This window comes from Mus caroli, chromosome 9, assembly GCF_900094665.2.
Source record: "Mus caroli chromosome 9, CAROLI_EIJ_v1.1, whole genome shotgun sequence".
In the NCBI taxonomy this organism is placed as follows: Eukaryota; Metazoa; Chordata; class Mammalia; order Rodentia; family Muridae; genus Mus; species Mus caroli.
The window spans coordinates 101,575,463-101,595,047 of NC_034578.1; the positions used below are offsets into that span (position 1 = coordinate 101,575,463).

Consider the following 19,585-nt stretch of genomic DNA (forward strand, 5'->3'; position numbering starts at 1 on the left):
GAGGCCAGCCTGGTCTACAGAGTGAGTTCCAGGACAGCCAGGGCTACACAGAGAAACCCTGTCTCGAAAAACAAAAAAAAAAAAAAAAAAAAAAAAAGATCAATTGCCTGTGTCCCTTCATTGTCCTCTTGGTTTCTGCTGAGGAATGCACCTGAAACTTATCAGATTGCAGTTCTCTTTTTCTTACTTGTCTCTATTTACCTCTTAAGGTGTTACTATCCTAATCATTCTTTTTAGGTTCGGAAGACGGCAAAATCCACGTCTGGAACGGAGAGAGTGGTATAAAAGTGGCTGTATTGGATGGCAAACACACTGGTCCCATTACCTGTTTGCAATTCAACCCCAAGTTTATGACCTTTGCCAGCGCCTGTTCCAACATGGTATGTGAACAGTGAGAGATGGCTTCCATATAGAGATTCTCTTTATTTGGGGTGGTGGGTACCTCAGACAGTAAGTAAGCTGTGTTCCACATAGTACAAGTTCCTGTTTCAGAAGTGGTGGCTTTCTTGTTACCCTGCATCATAGATATCTGACTAGGCTGTTCTTTTTACTTTAAATCCTTTTCCAGTAATCTGGGACTTACTCAGCAGTGGTGGAGCACACCCTTAATCCCAGCACTTGGGAGGCAGAGGCAGGGGGATCTCCCAGTTTAAGGACAGCCAGGGCTACATGGAGAAACCCTGTCTCCAAAGAGAGGGGGGTTGGGGGAGAGAGGAGAGGGAAAAAGGAAAAAAAAAAAAGAAAAAGGAAGAAAAAGAAAAAGCTGTAAGATGGGATTCCCCTACGCTCTCCTAGGAGATTTATAGGGCATATCTTGCTCTGGCCCCAGATTTTAGGCCTGGCCTGTTCGGGCTTTCTTGGCATTGACATTATTCTCACTACTGAAACTATTCTGACCAACCTTTTATAGGTGAAACCTTTCAGGGGGTTTGAATATTTTGCTTTGGTTTGGCTTTTGGAAATAAGGTTTCTCTAGCCAAACTGACTGTGTATTCACATTAATCCACCTGCTTTAGTCCTGAATGCTGAAATGAGAGGTGTGAACCGCCATGCCTGGTGACCTTTCTGTTTCCAAATTCTTTTCCATTGAATTCCACAAAAATTCTTCATGTGGTTCATAATTACCACTAAACTTTGGTTGTGTGTGTGTGTGTGTGTGTGTGTGTGTGTGTGTGTGTTTTATTTATTTCTCATTCAAGTCAGGGTCTCTCTGTAGACCTAGCTGTCTTGATTCTCCTGGCTCTGCCTCCCAAGCACTGATATTAAAGGCATGTGTTGACACACCCAGCTTTATTTTGTATTTATTTTGTGTATTCTTGAACATGTGCCGTGCACACATATAGAGGTCAGAGGATGACTTGTGGGAATTGGTTCTCTCCACAGTGTCTGTCATTTTAGGGATCAAATTCAGTCAGGCTAAATAACAGACATCTTAATTTTAGCACTTGGGAGGTAGAAGCAGGAGAACCAGGAGTTTAGTCTAGCCTGGGTTATATGAGACCCTGTGTCAAGCTCTGGAGGTATAGAAATGTTCACTGCTGTACCTGATAACCTGAATTTGACCTCTGGAACTCAGAAGGAGAAAATTCAACTCTCACAAATTGTTTTCTGGCCTCTACTCATGCACCATGGTGGGGTGTGGATGGGGGTGTGTGTACAAATACACAGATGTAACTCTAGAAAACAGAACTGGAGATGGGTGATAGGTGAGTCTTAGTCTCCCTAGAGTTTCCCTTGAAGTCTGTCTGTCTCTAAGTAGGCACATGGATGAGGCATTCATTGCCTTTATCCAGAGCACAGTGCCCACTCTTCCCCTGATATCCAGGCCTGAGCCTGAGCCAGGGCTGCACTTCGCCCATTTCTTGTTTTTAGAAACCAAGAAGATAAAACCAGAAGAAATGTAGCGGTGGCTGAAAATTGGAATTTAGAGCACTTACTTGCTATGTATAAAGCCCTGGCTGGGGTCAATCCCTCCAGTGCTGGAAGAACAGAAGGAAACTAATTTAAGCTGGGCTGCGTTGGTACATACCTGTTATTATCTAAACATTTGGAAAGTAGAGGGGTAAAGATCAGTTCGGGGTCATCTTTGAGTATATAAGAGTTTGAGATCAGCATAGGACACGTAAAGCCAAAAGGCCACCCAGCCCTCAAAGGCAACAAAACCATCTCATCTGGCCCTTCCTTCTTTTCAGAAGGAGGGGGTATGATTGAGGCCATCTTGAGATTAGCTATGGGGCCAGGTTACCTACACAGTACTACTGTTTCCTTAACACACTGTGTGCCTGTGGTGGGCGCAAGGGAGAGAGTGAGTGTTGGAAGTAAACAGAGCCAGCTTTCAGAGTCTCTGACTTTATAGACAAGTCAGGATAAGGTCCACCAAACCCTAATTCCTTCACTATTGGGGTTGGGCCCCTTGACTGATGCTGTAGGTAGCAAAAACCTTCCATAGTGAAAGATGCCTAAATGCTGATTTGTGTTTTCCTTCCAGGCCTTCTGGTTGCCCACCATTGATGACTGATCCTGATGCTGCTGGGCTATTTATACAGTGAGGGCGGCCAACAGGAAAAGCCAGAGGTGACTGAGATGACAGTGGGATTGATTGATCACTTTCCACAGGGCCTTCCCAGGGATGTGCTGTCCATCCGCTCTAATGAGTTACTTTGCTGAGCACCTTCAGAAGGACTCCTGGTGCTGCAGACTCAGTTGGCACTCAGCCTTTCCAGCTCTCACTGCGCCAAGCTCTTCAGAGTATGACTAGACTTATGATTAGGTTACAGTGGGGCTCTTGAACCCCTTCAATTTTGAATGTACTTGCTGCTGAGGAGCCAGTGAAGTCCCCACTTTCTGCACATCCTTCTCACCCCAGAAATGCATGGGAAGCCGTGGTTCTGGTTTTGAGATGCTAGGGCAGCTCAGCACCCCTTGCCCTCACCCTGCATGTCTTGTTACTGGGTCTCCCTGTGTAATTAATTGTGGCATTATTCCACAACCATCATGTTTCTTAGGTGCCAAACATTTATAAAAATAAGTCTTCATATACCTTGGGGTCAAAGAAAGAGACAGGTACAGAAGGACCTTGTTTGTCAGGAGGCTATGTGGTATTCTTTTTTTGTTTGTTTTTTTTTTGTTTGTTTGTTTGTTTTGGTATTCTTGTATAGGTGGGTGGGGCAGATCTTGGGCTTAGATGTTGGCTAACAAAAGGCCCAAGAGTCTGAAAGGGAGGGAAGGGGGTAGCAGGTAAATTCTGAGAGCTGAGAGGTTTAGCAGCTTGGTGCAGTTACCCCATCAAGATGATCCCACAGTCTCTTGTGGGGGGTCCTACCGAGCTTGGCTTGTACAAAAGCAAGCAGTAGTTTATTTTTGTACCTGAGTCACATCACGTTCTCCTGTGGGCCAGTATTGTGGAACGAGTCTGAGTTGTTTACACTGATGCCTTCCTTCCCTGCCCACCACAAATTGTGTACATAGTCAACAGATGAAACCCCTCATCTTCTCCAGCTCCTACCCAAGAGCTGGCTCTAGGCCTGTGTTATATGTTATATTTAGCCTTTTTATATATGACCCTTGATCTGTTTGTATTTGAACACTGTGTGTGTCCACTTTAATACATTTGTGCAGACATGCACATTACATACGTGTATATGCCTGTCTCTCATCTAGATTATCAAGGGAGAGGGAACCTTGCAGCCAAGAATGACTCTGTGGATAGTGTGTGCCACAACTGTTATTCTTCTCTGCTAACCTTAGGGATACAACGGGAAGCAGAGCTTCTAGTGTTTGCTGTTTCATGGCAGCTAAGTGGGGGCCTTGGGTGACTCCCTTGTGCTCTTTAAGCCACACTTTGGGGCCCTCTCTACAGTATTAGATTCCTTTTTGCCTGATTATGCTCTGTCTGCACCTGTGTATGTGTGACAGTCACTTTTGCATGGCTTCTGTGCCTGGCTTGTGGCATTTAGGGACAGGGTGCTGGAACCACAGTGTTTAGTTTGTCAGAACTTGTTGGCCAACCATAAGTCACTGTCACCTGCTGTGTCTACACTGTTGCCCTTTTTCTTGCTTTTTCCTGAGAGACTTTAGCTAGGCCCAGACTAGATGAGTTGCAGGTGACCTTCTCTTCCCAGCTCGGCAGCTTTATAGAGTAGAACAAACGGCCATCAAACATTGATGCAAGCACTATCCCTGCAAATCCAGAAATCAAGACTCAACAGGTTGTGATTTGCCCAAGAGTACCCAGCTGCTAGCGTGGTCAGACCATCACTGCTTCTGTTCAGTCGCAGATAGCCGTCCAGTCACCAATGCTTTTGACTTGTTCCAACTGAAAAGTTGGACTGTCACTGAAGTCTGTTAAGTATTGCTGAACAATCCTGATATAAAATTCTGCCTTCCCAGGATGGACCGACAGTAGGAGCCAGGCAATCAGAGCTCCATGTTTGAAAGAACTGTTGAAGGCAAATGTCTGTAATCGTAGATTAATATGGTGGCTTGCCTGAACTGAACGCAGGAAAACTGTCTTGAGTATCCAGGGGTTGAAGCATCACACTCTTGGAAGACATACTGCCTCACGGTCTCTGCTGGGCCCTGCGGCCACGGAGCTGAGTTATGCTCCGAATCGGTAGGAAAAGGTGCAGCTGGAGTTTATATGGTCACAGGGTAATAAGAAAGAGGGAGAAAGCAGAGATGGCAGTTTGGGGATGTGGCCCTGGGAAGTATTCACTGCCCTCTGATATGACAGCTGACACTGCACTGTTCAACCACCAGCCACTGGGGTATTTTTTAATAAATTATTCCCTGTTGTAACTGACAATTAGTGCTTATGAAGGAAAATTGGAAGATCTTTAAGAACCAGTTTGCCACCCAAGTGGTACCACTGTTAAATCTTGATGTTAAATGTTCCTTTAGATATCTCTGTGCATAAACTTTGGTGTTTACATAGTTGTTATTCTACTGTACATACAATTTTGTCCTTTTTGTACTTAACATATAAACTTTTTTTTGCCATGTTATCAGTCGTAAACGGGATTTTATGGTTTACAGTCTCTTCCATTGAGTTTCTATAACATTCCCTGACTCGCTTCTGACAGAATGGGTTGTTCCCATGTCCTGGTTCCGGTGGAAATGCTGGCCCTCCTTTAGGCCTTTGGGCAACAGAAACACACACCCCTCCCAGGCACAGTCAGTCCCTTAACTCCAAATGCCAATTAAATTACCACAGGAGCAGTAATGGGTGACTAGGAAAGGTAAGCTTGACTCAACCCCATTCTTCAGAGACCACCTCACTGCCTGCCTTGTGTCCCACACTGTTTACCTCAAACTTGGATCAGGTTGGCAAGCTCTTGTTAGAATAAATTGCATTCTCCCAGGCCCTGTTTGATCAGAGGTGAGCATCTGGCAGTAGCACCTGCCGAGCCACAGCTTGGCTAATGCCTTGGAAACCGTTGGAATTCTAGGATTGCTGCTTCCTCGACTGGATCAGAATAGGTGAAGACCTTGACCTTGAACTTTGTGGAAGAAAATATTCTGGCTTGGGTTTAGTTGACTATGTTGGCTCTCCTGCTCAGACTGCTCTAAGAATTAGAGCCCTCATGGCCTGGTGGGATGTCCAAGTTGGATCTGCGGCTGAAAGTTATAACCATACAAACATGGCCTGAGTCCAGTCCCCAGATCCTGTGGTGAAAGGAGAAAACCCACTTTCTGAAAGTTGTCCTTAGGTTGCCACACATGCCATGGCATTTGCTCCAGAGTCACAAATTATAAAGTGGAATACTGCCTGGCAGCAGCTACTGCGTTTCCAGGCTTTCCAATGCAGAATGCTCCCACACCCAACAGTTCTACCTACACATTGGATCTGTAGAGCTCCATTGTCCCCAGATCCTCCAAATGCCTCCAGCCCTGCTAGTGCCTTATTGCCACCAAGTACCTCCAGGCCCCTTAATGCCTCATTATCTCCAAATACCACAAATCCTCCCGTTACTTGAAGATCTACAAATGTCTCCAGGATCCCCAGTGAACCCAGGCTTTCAGGTTTGCCCCTGTCCCTCAGCTCCACTTGTGGCTCCTCAGGTCCTTCCAAGACCACAAGTTCCCCCCCACAAGGCTCCTATCTAGTGGGGAGGGTGTGCCAGGTATAGCCCGGAACAAAAGAGTAAGCTGGAAGAATTATTCAAAAGTCCCAAGTATTCTTCCTTCGAGCGACACAAGGAGCCAGCGCGAAGCATTTGTATGATGGAATACCAGTTCCAGATATAGTTTAAGAACCAGAGGTCTAGATACTTTTGGGTGCATCCCCAAGAACATCTAAAAACACCTGGGAATCAAGGTGGGAGAGCCCACGCTCACTGTAGGAGGTCATGCCCCGTTAATGCTGGGGCCACTGGGGATCCTGTGTCCCCCAAGCCTAGCAGATGTTGGCTCCCTCCCACCCAGCTCCTCTAGAATCTTCCCATCCCTTCTTCAATCTTGATTGGGCCTGGGGAACATTCTGGGTGTGGTGCTGGCTGCCCATACAGACTACAGCAACCACTGGCCCATTTCCATCAAAAGCCATAGACCCAGTTCAATCTGTAGCAGTTAACACATCAGACTCAGCTCCAGAGATAAGACCCAGCCCTAGCCAAAGCTCCAGCATCCTGCCACCTTCATAGAGCCAGCAGGACTCAAGCTCCCTCAAAAGATGCCACTTTGAAGATCCATGTAGACTAAAACACTTGCATCCCAGGACCAGTTCTGTGTTCAAGGCTTCTAAAGATTTGACATTCCCCTAGATACTGTGGTGTTTACCAAATCCGTTGTCCTTGACTTTGCCTAACCCTATTTCTGGGAACCCTTTGGTCCCTCTTGTTTATTGTATACTTTACTTTGGTAAGTTTTATTAAAGACATGTGCAGTTATTTAAAAAAAAAAAAAAAGCCTACTGCAGCTACACTGACATACTTGCAGTAGACATGGTATGCCCTCTCTGGTTGTACTGTGTGAGCAAGAGGAAGAGACAGTAAGCTGTGGGGCTGAGCTGCCTGGCTTACTAGTTGGTATGGGCAAGAGGCAGGCACAGGATGTTGCCTACACTTTGAGAGGATGTGGAGGAATGTGCTGAAAAAAAGAGGAAGCTAAACTTGCACAGTGAGGCTGTAGCATCTGTCAGCTGCCTGCCTGGGGCTGCAGGGGCAAGGTGTGGTGGGTCTGTCCACAAGTTACATGGGAAGTGGAAAATACCAGTGCTCTGCCCTGTCTTCCCTGAATAATAAGTAGGAAATGAAATCTAAGATGAGGAAATAGGTGTCTTGAGCGTCCCAGAGGAATTAATTGCACAAGCCTGCCTACCACCAGCTCCCTCACTGCAGTCTAGAGCTGAATGTTGTCTGAAGCCCCCTTGGTTGTACACTAAGTGTGAGTCAGGTAAAGCTCTTTCAACAGGTACTTCTGAGCCTCAGCAAGTTCTAGATGGTGACAGAGGGTTTGGTTTGGTTTTGGTTGAGACAGGGTTTCTCTGTGAAGCCCCGGCTATCCCTCAACTCACTATGTAGACCAGGCTGGCCTCAGACTCAAGAGATCTGCCTACCTCTGCCTCTTGAGTGCTGGGACTAAAGAAAGGCATGTGCTACCACTGCCCACTGGCAAGTTAAGGAGAAGATGAAGAGGGAAGCAGCCTTATGTAAAGCCCTCACTAACGGGCCGGCGAGATGGCTCAAAGGAGAAGAGCACTGACTGCTCTTCCAAAGGTCCTGAGTTCGAATCCCAGCAACCACATGGTGGCTCACAACCACCCGAAATGAGATCTGACGCCCTCTTCTGGTGTGTCTGAAGACAGCTACAGTGTACTTAACATATAATACATAAATCTTTTTTAAAAAAAGAAAGAAAAAGTGCTCACATCAGGCCACCCTAAAGAGCGAGTCTGGTAGTCCACACCTGCGATCTCAGTGCTTAGGCTGAGGGAGGAGGGTCACAAAACTGAGGTCACCTAAGGCGATGTAACTTTCAGAGCAGCCTGGCCTATAGAGTGAGAAACCTATCACTCAGAGGCAAAAGCCGAAAAGATCCAAGGCCAAGGCCACGATCCAGAACCAACAAGGCCTCACAGTGAAATTTTTGCAAAATTTTTTTCTTCTTTTTAAGTAAAAAGGCAGCCCTTCTGGTGCCTCCAATCCAGAGTTCACAGGTAATTAAAGGCCTTATTTCCTGGCAACAGCGAGGGGGCTGAGCATGGGGCCAGTCCTGATTGTATGCAGGTTTGCATTGTAGGACTAAAAAGAGGCCACAAGAAAAACGGCAAAATTGTCAGGCAGAGCTCTGTGAGCAGTCATGATTCACGGGGGCTTTTACATGCAAACATAATAACATGTTGGCTGTGTGTCTGAAGGGAATGCTGCATGTGAGTCTGTTGAGGCTAGGTAGGGTAGAGTGGGTGGGGATAGCGCTAGGCTGGCTAAAAGTGGAAGGTTAGAAACACAGAACTGGCTTGCTGAGAAAGAAGTGTTTGTACTTGGCACGGCTGGAGAACAGCACAGACACTGTTGGTATATAGGGCAGGCCTGGGACTGGAGGAAAGCAACCAGATTGGCAGCAAGGCTCCCAGCAGTGACAGTCAGCCCTGCCAATGCTGGAGACTTCTTGCCCATTTTACTCTACAAAGTTTATCTGGGACCTGTGCCCTTCACAGGCAGAGAGCAAGGCGGGATCTGAACAGGTTTCAGGAACTGTCCTCAAAATGGCTGATCCAGTCTGGCACACAACACTTTAATCCCAGCTCTCAGGAGGCAAAGGCAGGTAATCTCTGAGTTTGAAGCCAGCCGTTCCAGGACAGGCAGACAGGCAGAACTACATAACAGAAACCCCATTTTTTTTTTTTTTTTTTTTTTTTTTTGGTTTTTCGAGACAGGGTTTCTCTGTGTAGCCCTGGCTGTCCTGGAACTCACTTTTGTAGACCAGGCTGGCCTCGAACCCAGAAATCCGCCTGCCTCTCAGAAACCCCATCTTTTAATAAAAGAGAGAGAAAAGAAAGAAAAAAAATTAAGATCGCTTTAATCTTAATTAAGCAAATGTGAAACTGCTCAGAGGTTTCAAGAAGGTGCCTGGTGTGGATGGATGGTTAAATGAATAATAACTTGAAATTTCACGAGTTGGACCCAAAGTTCCTACTCCCCGAGACTTCTTAGTGCCCTTAACCATTGATCCTGCAGAGGCGCTAACACGGATGCCACGTGCTATCAAGTACCTCTGCCAAGGGAATGTTACCATTGCAGAAGGTGGGACCTGATACGCATTGGGCTGTGGCTTTGAACAGGCCAGGCAGGGGCTTGCCTTGGCCACAGTGGACATATGCTGAGTCTGCACTGGTCCTGAGGAGGTTCTAGAATGCAGTATGTGAGTCCTCAGTGGCCACTGCCTTCTTGGGCCTGGCTGTGCAAAGGAATCACAAACACGGAGACATCGTCGTAGGATACCTGCCCCTCTCCGGTGGCACCATTGTCCTTTCCTTGAGTGTTGTGTATCAGCATTTTGGCCAGCTCTGAGAACCTGTGAAGACCACCCTGCAGCTGTACTTTGGCTATAGAGCAGAAGACCAAGGCTAGCCCTCCAACACACCGTGCAAAGGGCAGGGCACCTGGGAGGCCCCCTAAATGTAGTGAAACTGTGGGACAAGCAACAAGCAATGGCCTGAAAGGGCCATAAACTAGATTAGCAACCAGACTTGGGTTTTTTTCGCTCATATCCCCTCTCCCTTGGGAAGCTCAAGAGGGCCCTGATCAGACCACTTGCCCTGAGTTAGCAGTCTTCACAGCTGTAGCTGCTTGGTGCTATTGTTAGCACCAACCCAGGTTGGTCCAGTCAGGTCTCCCTCAAGCTACAGTACCTGTGTGGGTCATCCTTTTGGTTCCCAGTGAGGAAGCTCCGCACAAGCAGTGCCACCTGCTCATTGGACAGGACATCCCAGAGCCCATCAGTTGCCATGACAACCACATCATCCTCCTGCACTGCCAGCTGGTGGACATCCAGCACAGTCACCTGCAAGTTAAGCCTAAGAATCCTACAGTGTTCCCTTCCCAGCTCCTGCCAGGTTCATTCTCTGCCTTTCTGGGCAGATGGAAGCTGGGGTGGGTGACACTACTCCGTCACCTGTGGGATGGAGAGTAGGAAGGGCTTCAGCTGGATGTCAGTGTCCAGGACTCTGAGCTGATGGTCGCCCAGCCCTCTGGAGACTGCCAGTGTTCCCAGTAACCGAGCCTGGGGGGAAGGAGGGATGAGATGACAGCTTATCCCATGTTCACAGCTGAGCACAAAGGGGCAGAATGAACAGTGGCTTCTAGGAGAGAAACATCATGACGGGATGGACCCCAGAATACTAGACACAGTCACTAGCAAGGGACAAAGACGATCCCACCTTCTAGGAACAACTAATGAGGGATTCTTGGGAGGGCGGGGAGGAGGGGTGCGCACTGACCTGCCTACCCTGTCCATGAATCAGTGGATACTTGAGATCAGACTTTTCCACTCGTTTGTAGCTCCTGCAGGAGCAGACCTAGAATCAGCCAAAGACCTACACACTACTGAAACTTCTCCCATCCTAAAGCCCAAGCAGCTTTTTCGTGCCTTCCCTGCCTCAGGCCACACATGTGAGCCAGAACCCTGGACCTTTCCCCACCTCATGCCCTTATCCCACCGGCTCACCAGCCTCTCATGTGATGATCCCTGAACAAAACCTTCTGCCCTAAGTCATCCCCCTTCAGCCGCCGTGGGAACTCCAGTCGGGTAAACTCTCCAGCCAGAAGCTCAGGGTAGGTAAAGGCCTAGGTGGGGGAGGTCACTTTCAGATCAGGCTCCCTCCCAGGGCCCTATATGGTCTTCTACCCGGACGGGGTCCCCCTGCCAAGGGTACTACCAGCTGCTGGATCCTCTGCCGCTCTGTTTCTGGGGTGAACTCAGAACTCAGCAGCCGTATCTCATGTCTCCGCACCAAGATGGCCCTAAACAGATTGGAGGGAAAGAAGAGCTTTATGAAGGAACCACCATACTCACCCATGGTCACCTTTCTCTTTCTCCAACCAGGGGCCAATTCAAGTCACTGTGATCCCTGATTCAAATCCTTTTGGGACTCTTAAGACCTATAGAGTAAAGGTACAGCCCTTTAGCATGGCACCGATGGCCCCTGCCTGCCTTGGCATCATTGTCCACCCTTACTGCTGGCTTATGCCAAGTACAAATCCATCTTGGCCAGCCAGTCCTCCTCATTTCTAACCCTCCTTTTATTGTCTCAACTCCCCCTGGTACCCTCCTGCCCACAGCCCTGCCTGCCCTCCAATGGTCCACTCACCTGCTGTCCCCAGCATTGGCCACATACAGCTTCCCTTGCAGGAACACCGCCACCAGGGCTGTACAGCCACCCACCTGTCCTGAGGCCTCCAGCTCTCTCCCAATCACATCGTCCTGGAGCAAACCAAGGTTGGTAGAGCTACCGCGCCAAAGTCCCCCGACTCCTTACAATGGCATTCCCACAAGCAGGCCCACAGCATCTCAGCTCAAAATGCTTGGCCATTAACTCTTGAATACCTCGTAAAGAGAGTTACACAAGGGAAGTGTAATTCAAAACAGGAAGAGAAACCATCGCCTGCACTGAGGGCCAACGGCATGTACAGGTGAGCAGTTAGCACACAGTAGGAACTAGATACATGGGAGGGGTAAGCTGAAGACCATGGGGCTGTTACCAGGAAGGAAGGGACCAGCAACCTCTCCACAGTCCGAGGAATGGTAACTATGGTGTGCCGTTATACCTAGAGTCCTTTAAGTCCCTGGGGGCACATGTCCCTTCTCCCCATAGGCCCCACTCACACATTCCTGGAAGGCGTTCTCCAGAGCCCCTATCACCAAGTCTTCTGCCCGGATCCCCTTTTCCTCCACGAACTGGGGGTCACTGGGGCAGACACAGCAGCCACTGAGGTGCATGGGGGGCTGAGGGGCCATCATGCCTTCAACCACAGCCTCCAGCTGCCGGCGAAGGCAAGAGTGCAGGGTGTTGGCAGCCAAGATAGCTGCGGCAGGGCCACCGTGCCCATCAAACAGTGCCCAGTAGTGACCCGTCAGGAACTGCATAGGAAGAGCTCTGTGTCAGGCACCGCCAAGCTTCCCCAGATGTCCCCCTGGCCCAGCCTGAACTAGGACATGAGACAGTAAGGCAGAAGGAGAATCAACCTGCACATCCTGGACTACACGCCTGACAGCGGGGATCAGGCAAGGCAGTGCTCACCTCCTCTGGGCACACGGTCAGCCACTCTTGATCTTCTTCGATCCCAAACTCACATCGCCGGATGCATAGCTTCCCGCAAGCAGCCTGGTCTTCATTGAATTCAGATTTTTCTGCATTGATAACCCTAAGGCCACGAAATCAACTGTGATGTCTCATCTATGTCATTGTGGGCACAGAGACTCCACTTGGGACAACTGCTTCTTGGTGCTGTCCCCTGACACACTTGGACAACTGTGTGTGTGTGTGTTTGTACGAAGGCCAGAAGTGGCTTGCCCTCCTCCTTAGTTTTTGAGACAGGATGGTCTCTTACTAAATCAGGGCTCACTGATTCAGCTAGAATTCCTGGCCAACAAGTCCGGGAGTCTTCCTGCATCTGCCTCCGGAGTGCTGGGATTTCAGGCTCCGACTGCCACTCCCAGCTTTTTAACAAGGTTGCTGGGGATCCCAACTCCAGATCCTCATGCTTGTTCTGCAAGCCGTATAAGTTTTCTAACTGTTCGCTGGCTTGCCCCTTTTAGTCACTGTGCTGGCCCAGGGTTTGGGAAGTCCCACCTCAGTCTCAACCTTATCCCACAGAGCATAGGCCAAACCCTAAGTGAGGTGCGAGGTGGGACATACATCTGCAGAGGCCAGAAGAAAGGAGGGTCCAGCCGGGTGCGAGCCCTCCCGGGGACCTCCAACCTTCTCGAAAGAAAATGCCAAAGTGAGAAAAAGGAGGAATGCTGTCAAGGTTGAAGACAAGAAGAGGGTTAGCGGGGATGTGCACACCCGTCGGTTTTTCAGGTCAGCACAGAACCAGACGGGATCAGGCAGAGGGTCCGGAGGGAACGCGGGGGGCAGGGACACTCACTCTGCGTAGCCTGCGTTCCAAGGCAGTGTGCGGCCCCGTGCTGGGCTGCGCACCGGCCGGGCATCGGGGCGGCGCGAGGCGTCAGTGGCTCCCGGGCTGGAGCCGGAGCCGCGTAGAAAACGGGGCCGGTGATAGGGCACCGGGCTGGAGCGCGGCCCGGCTGGCCGCGGCTCTGGAAGTGGACCCCCGGGTAGGAAGCGGCGCCGGAACCAGCCGGCGGACATTGCGTGGCGGCCGGGGGCTGCCCGCGCACGGCGGGACACCAGGGTCCCGCCCGCCACTGGGAGGAAGCGGGCCTGGGGGTGGAGCCTGGGGGGGGTAAGAGGCCACGCCCCATCCCGCCTATCGGCCCCGGTGTGTGCGGCCAGTTTCTTTGGCCTTCTGTAAGAAGGGGATGTGGTCACATATCCCACTTTACAGGCAGGATAACTGAGGCCTAGCGAAGTGAAGACGCCTGCTTGAGTCAGAGTACCACTGAGAAGGCACAAAGGCTCACCCGCACCTGTGGGACTCGATCCTCTGAGAGTGGAAGCCCTTCCCTCTACTCTAGGAACCGTGGAGAGTCATCCAGAATAGGTGCTGGGCGGGCGCTTACAACAAACAGTCTTGCCCTGCTTAGCGACGGAGGACTGGGACAGTATGTCCTTGGAGGTGTGAGTAAGAGCCGGGCTCAGAGTGCTCCAGAGTTCTGTTCACCCTCGTCCGCTCCCAAATGTCTGCCCCTACAGTTAAGATGGCTTCTCGCCTGCACAAGTGCCTCCCTGGAGTGCGAGTGACGGACAAGAGGAACCTATGGGAATTTAAGAGGGAGTGTAGCTCCTTTCTCCTGCTTTAAGGTGCAGCCTTGGACTGAGGGAAGTGAAGAATTTCACCAACCTCTTTTGTTTTGAGAAGGCGCTCACCATGTTATCGCTCTGGCTCAGGATGTCCCTTTACCCCTAAATAGCTATAACTATTGGGGGAGAGCGCCTGTCACTTTCTGTCACCTAAGTCTAGGTGTCCCTCTGCAAGGCCTCAATTTCCACTTCATAAGGGAGGACTCAGGCCCACAGAGGGGAAGTGTTAGACGCCCAGGGTTCCCAGTATGACAGTGTAGTTGAATCAGACCACCCCTCAAGCCATTTCGCTTCCTCTTTTCTCCTCCAGGAAACCAATTTAAAGTCTCTAAGGCCTAAGGATGGATGGATGAGGCGTTCCCTGCCTTTGGCTCTGCTCCTAAGCCCAGCCTAGTACTCATTAGGCTTCTCTTCCTTTAGTTAGTCAGCCCTGTTCTGCCAGCAGTTCCTCCTGCACAAGGAGGAAGGTTCTTGGGAAACAGCTGCACCCCAGTAACTGGGGTGGGGGCTACCCTACTGAACCCACCCAGTAACAGCCACACACTGGGCATAGGAGGACAGTGCTAACAGAGGGACTGCTGAGCCCGGATGTAACAGTAGTTCTGATAGCGCCTGACCCAGCTATGAATGGGGACAAGGTCTGAGATACTCCCTACTCCCAACCCCTGCTTCCAACTAAGGAGGAGAAGGATACATATGATAAATCTTCCTTAGTTACTTTAGTTTTTGCTATAACAATGTATCTGCCAAAAGCAACTACAGAAAGAATAGCTCCCTCCATCGCAGCCGCAGCAGCAAGAGAATCGGGAATGCTAGGTCGCTGGTCATGAGTGTCTGCCACCGGGAAGAGGTGTGTTCAGACCCCAGCCCACAGGGGGCGCTGCTCACATTCAGGCCTGGTCTTCCCTCCTTCTTAAACTTTTTGGGGAAATGCCCTCACAGACAAGCTCAAAGGTTCCACATCTGGATAATTAATTTTACAATCAAGAGCATCACCACACTGTTTTACATAAGCTTGCATCACCTATTTACCCAGCCTTGACAATCACAATTCTTGTCAAAGTTTTAAAATGTTTGCCTACAGGTAAGTAAGACTCCACATACAGCTCAGTTTTCATGTATTTAATGAGTACGGACCAGGCAAGCAGCTCCTTATCGACTTGTGGGACAGCATCCATCTTTGTGGGTGGCCTGTTTCCTTTATCCAGTTTTCTACCTCACCACCTTTTATTTTAAACCTCTTTTTTTTTAAAGATTTATTTATTTATTTATTTATTTATTTATTTATTTATTTATTTATTATATGTAAGTACACTGTAGCTGTCTTCAGATATTCCAGAAGAGGGCATCAGATCTCATTACAGTTGGTTGTGAGCCACCATGTGGTTGCTGGGATTTGAACTCAGGACCTTCAGAAGAGCAGTCGGTGCTCTTAACCACTGAGCCATCTCGCCAGCCCCTTTTTTTTTTACCTCTTCATTTGTTGACAAAGTCCCATGTAGCCCAGGCTGGCCAGGAACTCACTATGTAGCCCAGACTAATCCTGAAACCCCCACCTCTCTGTCTTCTCTCTCTCTCTCTCTCTCTCTCTCTCTCTCTCTCTCTCCTTTCCTTCCTTCCTTCCTTTCTTCCTTCCTTCCTTCCTTCCTTAGCCCAGGCTAATCCTGAACCCCCCTTTCTTTCTTTCTTCCTTCCTATTTACTTACGAGACAAAATCTAACCATGTAGACCAGGATGGCCTTGAAGGCCTTTGCTTCCTTAGTTCTGGATTATAGTTATTTGCCAACATACCTGATTTATGTAGTGCTAAGAATCAAACCTAGTACTTCACACATGTCACGCAGGTTAGAATGTTCTATCAGCTGAGCCAACCCAAGGATTCCATTTGAACTAGTTATTGCTTGAGTTCTCTCACAGATTTGGTGTGTGTGTGTGTGTCTGTGTGTGTGTGTGTGTGTGTGTGTGTGTGTAGTATATACATACACTGTGTATGTTAGAGTGCAATGTGGAAACCAGAGGTGGATGCCAGCCAGTCAGCCTCTATTGCGCTCTCTCTCTCTCTCTTTCTCTCCATTTGGCTGGGTTGGCTGACTAATAAGCAAATGAGTCCCAGTAGGTATTGACCTGTCTCCTCAAACTCCCTCTGCCAAGGTCCCCAGCCTCCCTGCACAGTCCAGGGGGAAAGCCAAGTGTCTTCATTCTGATGCTGGGAATCGGAAATTATATGCTAACTCAGCACTTTACTGACTGAGCCATCTCTCATTAAGTTATCTATTTTTTTTTAAGTTTTTATTTATTTCAGTAAAAAAAAAATATTTTGGTGTGTGTCTGGGTGTTTGGCCCGCATGTATCTATGTGCACAATGTCCGTGTCTAATCCCAGGAGACCAGAAGAAGGAACAGTTGTGTCTTGTGGGTGCTGGGAACCAAACTTGAGTCCTATGCAAAAGCAGCTAATGCTCTTGACCACTGAGCCATCTGTCCAGTCCCGTTTATCTATTTTTTAATAACAAGGTCCAGGGTGGAGAGATGTTTCTGTGGTTAACGAGTACTAGCTGCTATTCGGCCGTTAGTCTGTAAGAGCAGTAGGAAAGGCTGCTGGGAATAGAGGCAAGGTCATTAGGAATTGGGAAGTTCCTCAAATTGACTTCCAGTCCTTCCACCACGGGGTCACACTTAGCACATGCACCGTCTTTTTGGAAAACTTTCCTCAGCCTTGTTAGGTCACCTCGGTCTCTCCTACCATATTCCTTCCAAAATTCATTTCCTCCTATGGCCATTCACTTTCTCAGCGTTGGGCTCCAGACACCGTGCACCTGATGACTGGTAGGAAATCAGTACACACACACACACACACACACCCCACACACACACACACTCACATTCACGACCACACACGATCGAGTGCCCACTTACACTGAGATCACCTCACCATCACAAACGGGTACGCCTGGATCGGCCCTCACTCTCAAACCTCCTCGGCAGCAAGCTCACAGCCCCTCCCACGCCCAAGTGCGGATCCGCCCACAGACCTCCAGGATCCTGGCCTACAAGCGACCACCCACACAATCCCTTGGGGCCCCTTCTTGGCCATGAAGGTGGTAGCGGCCGGGCACAGGGCCATCCGGACCCCGGCGCCCGCTGCGCGCACGCGCGGCATCAATGCCCGCCTCTGCCCGCCTCGCCCTCCGGGGGCGGGGCGCGCTGGGGGCGGGTCCTGCGGCACCGCCCGGGAAGCTGCGCGAGGCTCGGTGCCGTCGCCACATCCTCCGGAGCTCTGGGTCCAGGCGAGCCGAGTCGAGCCGGGCCAGGACCAAGCGGAGAGCTCCGACGGCACAGGCGAGCCGAAAGCTGAGCCATGGCGCACCAGACCGGCATCCACGGTGAGGGCGGTTGGAGGGCGGACAAGGGCTCCGCCGCGCTGGTTCTCCGCGCTAGGTCCCTTCATCCTTCTCTTCCTTGTACCCTCCGGGGAAGCTTCCTGTTCTCTTTTGCAACCGCGAGTCCCTGGGATGGACACGTCTTGGGGCAGAACAGACTGTTGTACATAGCTGGGAGTGGGTGCACATGGATGCACACAGCGAGGGTGGAAGTATCTTGTGTACCCAACTGGGGGCGGATGTGCCTGTGTATACTGGTCTGGGTATTTTTGTTCTTTTCTGGAGGTGGGGTGTACCCGGATGTGCACATCTGGAAAAGTGTACATGGGTGTGCACATGTTCTCTGTATACAGTCCAGTATGTGCACATCTGGGTGAGACTTGGTTATGCCTGTCCAGGCTTCTTCGTGTGCATGCACTAGTGGCTGGTTTTGGACACTCTAGGTTCCACCTCAGACATCAGTGTTTTCTGGCAGCATGCACAGAAACTGTGGGTATCTGCATGTGTGCACAGTTCAGGCACATCTCAGTATGTGTGTATTAGCATGGGTGCTTGCATGGGTGTCTTATGACTGACATGGGCTTGTGTGTATGTGTGGAGAGGGTAGCCTGACCTTTTCTCCTTTCAGGACCCCTATACTCTTGCAGACTAGGTTGGACAGAAGCTGGAATGGAGCCCTCCTTCTTAAGTAGAATGGGGAGAGCTGCACATCTGACCTTGGCCTTTGACTTCTTCCCTTTTCCATTGTGATCTCTCTATTGCTGCTCCAGCCAGGCCTGCAAAGTCCCAACTTCAAGCTGGAAGCAGGGGAAAGGGTCAGGATTAAGACTTTATAGGGGAGCTCCTGCCTCCACCCTCATCTACAGGAAGCTTCTACAGCCCAGGGTGTGACACCCATAGCCCCCCTCCAGGGCCCCAGTTTCCTCCTTGGAGAGACTTAAGAAAGAAGCAATAGCTGGGAGCCAGGTATTTTGTCCCCATTTGTTATGGGCCTGGAAGGGCTGCTTCCCTGGCCAGTAGGGAAGGCCAGGCTGCTTGCCCAGACAGCTTGTTGGTTTGGCCATCAGCCACTCCTACCACCACATCATGATTCTCTGACCAGGGCTACCACCATCGACCAGCTTGACTGCCGGAATCCCCGCCTGCGGTTGTGGCTGCTTGGTGGATGGACAAGCCAAGAGACTTTCCCTGCCCTGGCCCATCCCCATCCTGTTTGTCCTGAGTATGCAGGGACCTGGATCAAGCCTGGCCACCCACAGGTGGGCCAGCCTCTCCTAGAGATGGAGGAGCAGGTTTCTTGAGTCAGCCACAAAGTGGGGAACTGTCAGGGTAAACTGCTGCCTGGCCTGCCCCTTCCTTCCTCTTTGTCTGGTCTGAGCTGCTGTCTCCAAGAGGGAGGAGGTGCTACAAAGTGTGCTACACACACACACACACACACACACACACACACACTGCTTACAGATCCTGTGCCAAGGCTCTGCCCTATCCCTTCATTCCCTATGAAGTGAGACAGGCCTGCCCAGGGGAGCCTCCCAATCTCCTGCCTATGAGGATATGCATCTTCTTTTGTGCCTGCTGGAAGTGGCAAGAAAGACCACCATGGAGGATCAGGTGCCAGCCTTGGCCAGGCCATAGGTGTGTAGGCCTGCTGACCTCAGAGTGGGGCCCAAGAGGGACAGTAACCTGAGGCTTGCTAGAGTTGGAGGTGGGCAAGGTGGGGGTGGGGAGGCATGAATCTTTGATGAAGGAGGCTCAAATGTCCCAGGCCTGGCCTCTAGATTATTGATGGTGACTGGGGAGGCATTGGGGTGGGGTAGGAAGAGATGTCACTTTCCCTGCTGGCTTTTCTGTATGCCCTGGTAACAGTAGAAGGGGCTTGTCTGCCTCTCCCTCTGGGGAGCTTCTTAGCCTCTCTCTCTCTCAAGGTCTAGGCAGGTAGGAGGATCAGTAAAACACAGCTCCCTTAAGATTAAAAAAAAAAAAAATGTCAGCAAAGTCCAGTTCCTCAGCTCTTTCTCCCACACACCACAGGCCTCTGAGTTTGAGGGAATTAGCTGTGTTTTATAGATGAGGTTCAGGTTCAGAGAGGTCAGGGGTCACACAGCTAAGGGGAGCTGGGCCCCCAAAGATCAGGCTTAAAGCTTCTACTCATAGTTTATCAGTTGTGCATGCCGGGCAGTGGTGGTACACGCCTTTAATCCCAGCACTCGGGAGGCAGAGGCAGGTGGATTTCTGAGTTCGAGGCCAGCCTGGTCTACAGAGTGAGTTCCAGGACAGCCAGG

General features: G+C 50.2%; 3 protein-coding genes across 3 annotated transcripts in view; 2 read left to right on the forward strand and 1 right to left on the reverse strand.

Moving 5' to 3' along the window:
• The window catches only part of Wdr82 (WD repeat domain 82), a 20,466-nt gene extending 15,447 nt beyond the window's left edge, over window positions 1-5,019 (forward strand). The window contains exons 8-9 of the mRNA XM_021172222.2: window positions 238-380; window positions 2,489-5,019. Of these exons, the coding sequence (XP_021027881.1) occupies window positions 238-380; window positions 2,489-2,518 (173 nt within the window). The 3' untranslated portion in view covers window positions 2,519-5,019. The remainder of the gene's footprint in view (window positions 1-237; window positions 381-2,488) is intronic.
• Window positions 5,020-9,000: 3,981 nt separating this feature from the next.
• Window positions 9,001-13,380, reverse strand: Ppm1m (protein phosphatase, Mg2+/Mn2+ dependent 1M). The gene is made up of 10 exons (XM_021172167.1): window positions 13,089-13,380; window positions 12,239-12,362; window positions 11,824-12,078; window positions 11,309-11,421; window positions 10,877-10,961; window positions 10,666-10,784; window positions 10,439-10,502; window positions 10,114-10,221; window positions 9,851-10,002; window positions 9,001-9,513 (listed from the first exon to the last, which is right to left on the reverse strand). Exons 1-10 carry the CDS (start codon window positions 13,310-13,312, stop codon window positions 9,369-9,371), a joined length of 1,389 nt encoding a protein of 462 aa, XP_021027826.1. The 5' UTR covers window positions 13,313-13,380; the 3' UTR covers window positions 9,001-9,368.
• A 3,749-nt stretch (window positions 13,381-17,129) lies between these two features.
• Window positions 17,130-19,585, forward strand: part of Twf2 (twinfilin actin binding protein 2) — a 12,463-nt gene continuing 10,007 nt past the window's right edge. Inside the window, exon 1 of the mRNA XM_021172214.1 lies at window positions 17,130-17,306. Within this exon, the coding sequence (XP_021027873.1) occupies window positions 17,282-17,306 (25 nt within the window). The 5' untranslated portion in view covers window positions 17,130-17,281. The remainder of the gene's footprint in view (window positions 17,307-19,585) is intronic.

Excerpts from the sequence above, each read along its gene's own strand:
- Ppm1m (XM_021172167.1), bottom strand. The coding sequence starts at position 13,312 with ATGTCCGCCGGCTGGTTCCGGCGCCGCTTCCTACCCGGGGGTCCACTT. Across the intron at positions 11,422-11,823 it reads AGAACGCCTTCCAGGAATGT|GACGATGTGATTGGGAGAGA; the intron begins GTGAGTGGGGCC and ends GGTTTGCTCCAG. Across the intron at positions 10,503-10,665 it reads GATCATCACATGAGAGGCTG|GAGCTACAAACGAGTGGAAA; the intron begins GTGAGCCGGTGG and ends CTGCTCCTGCAG.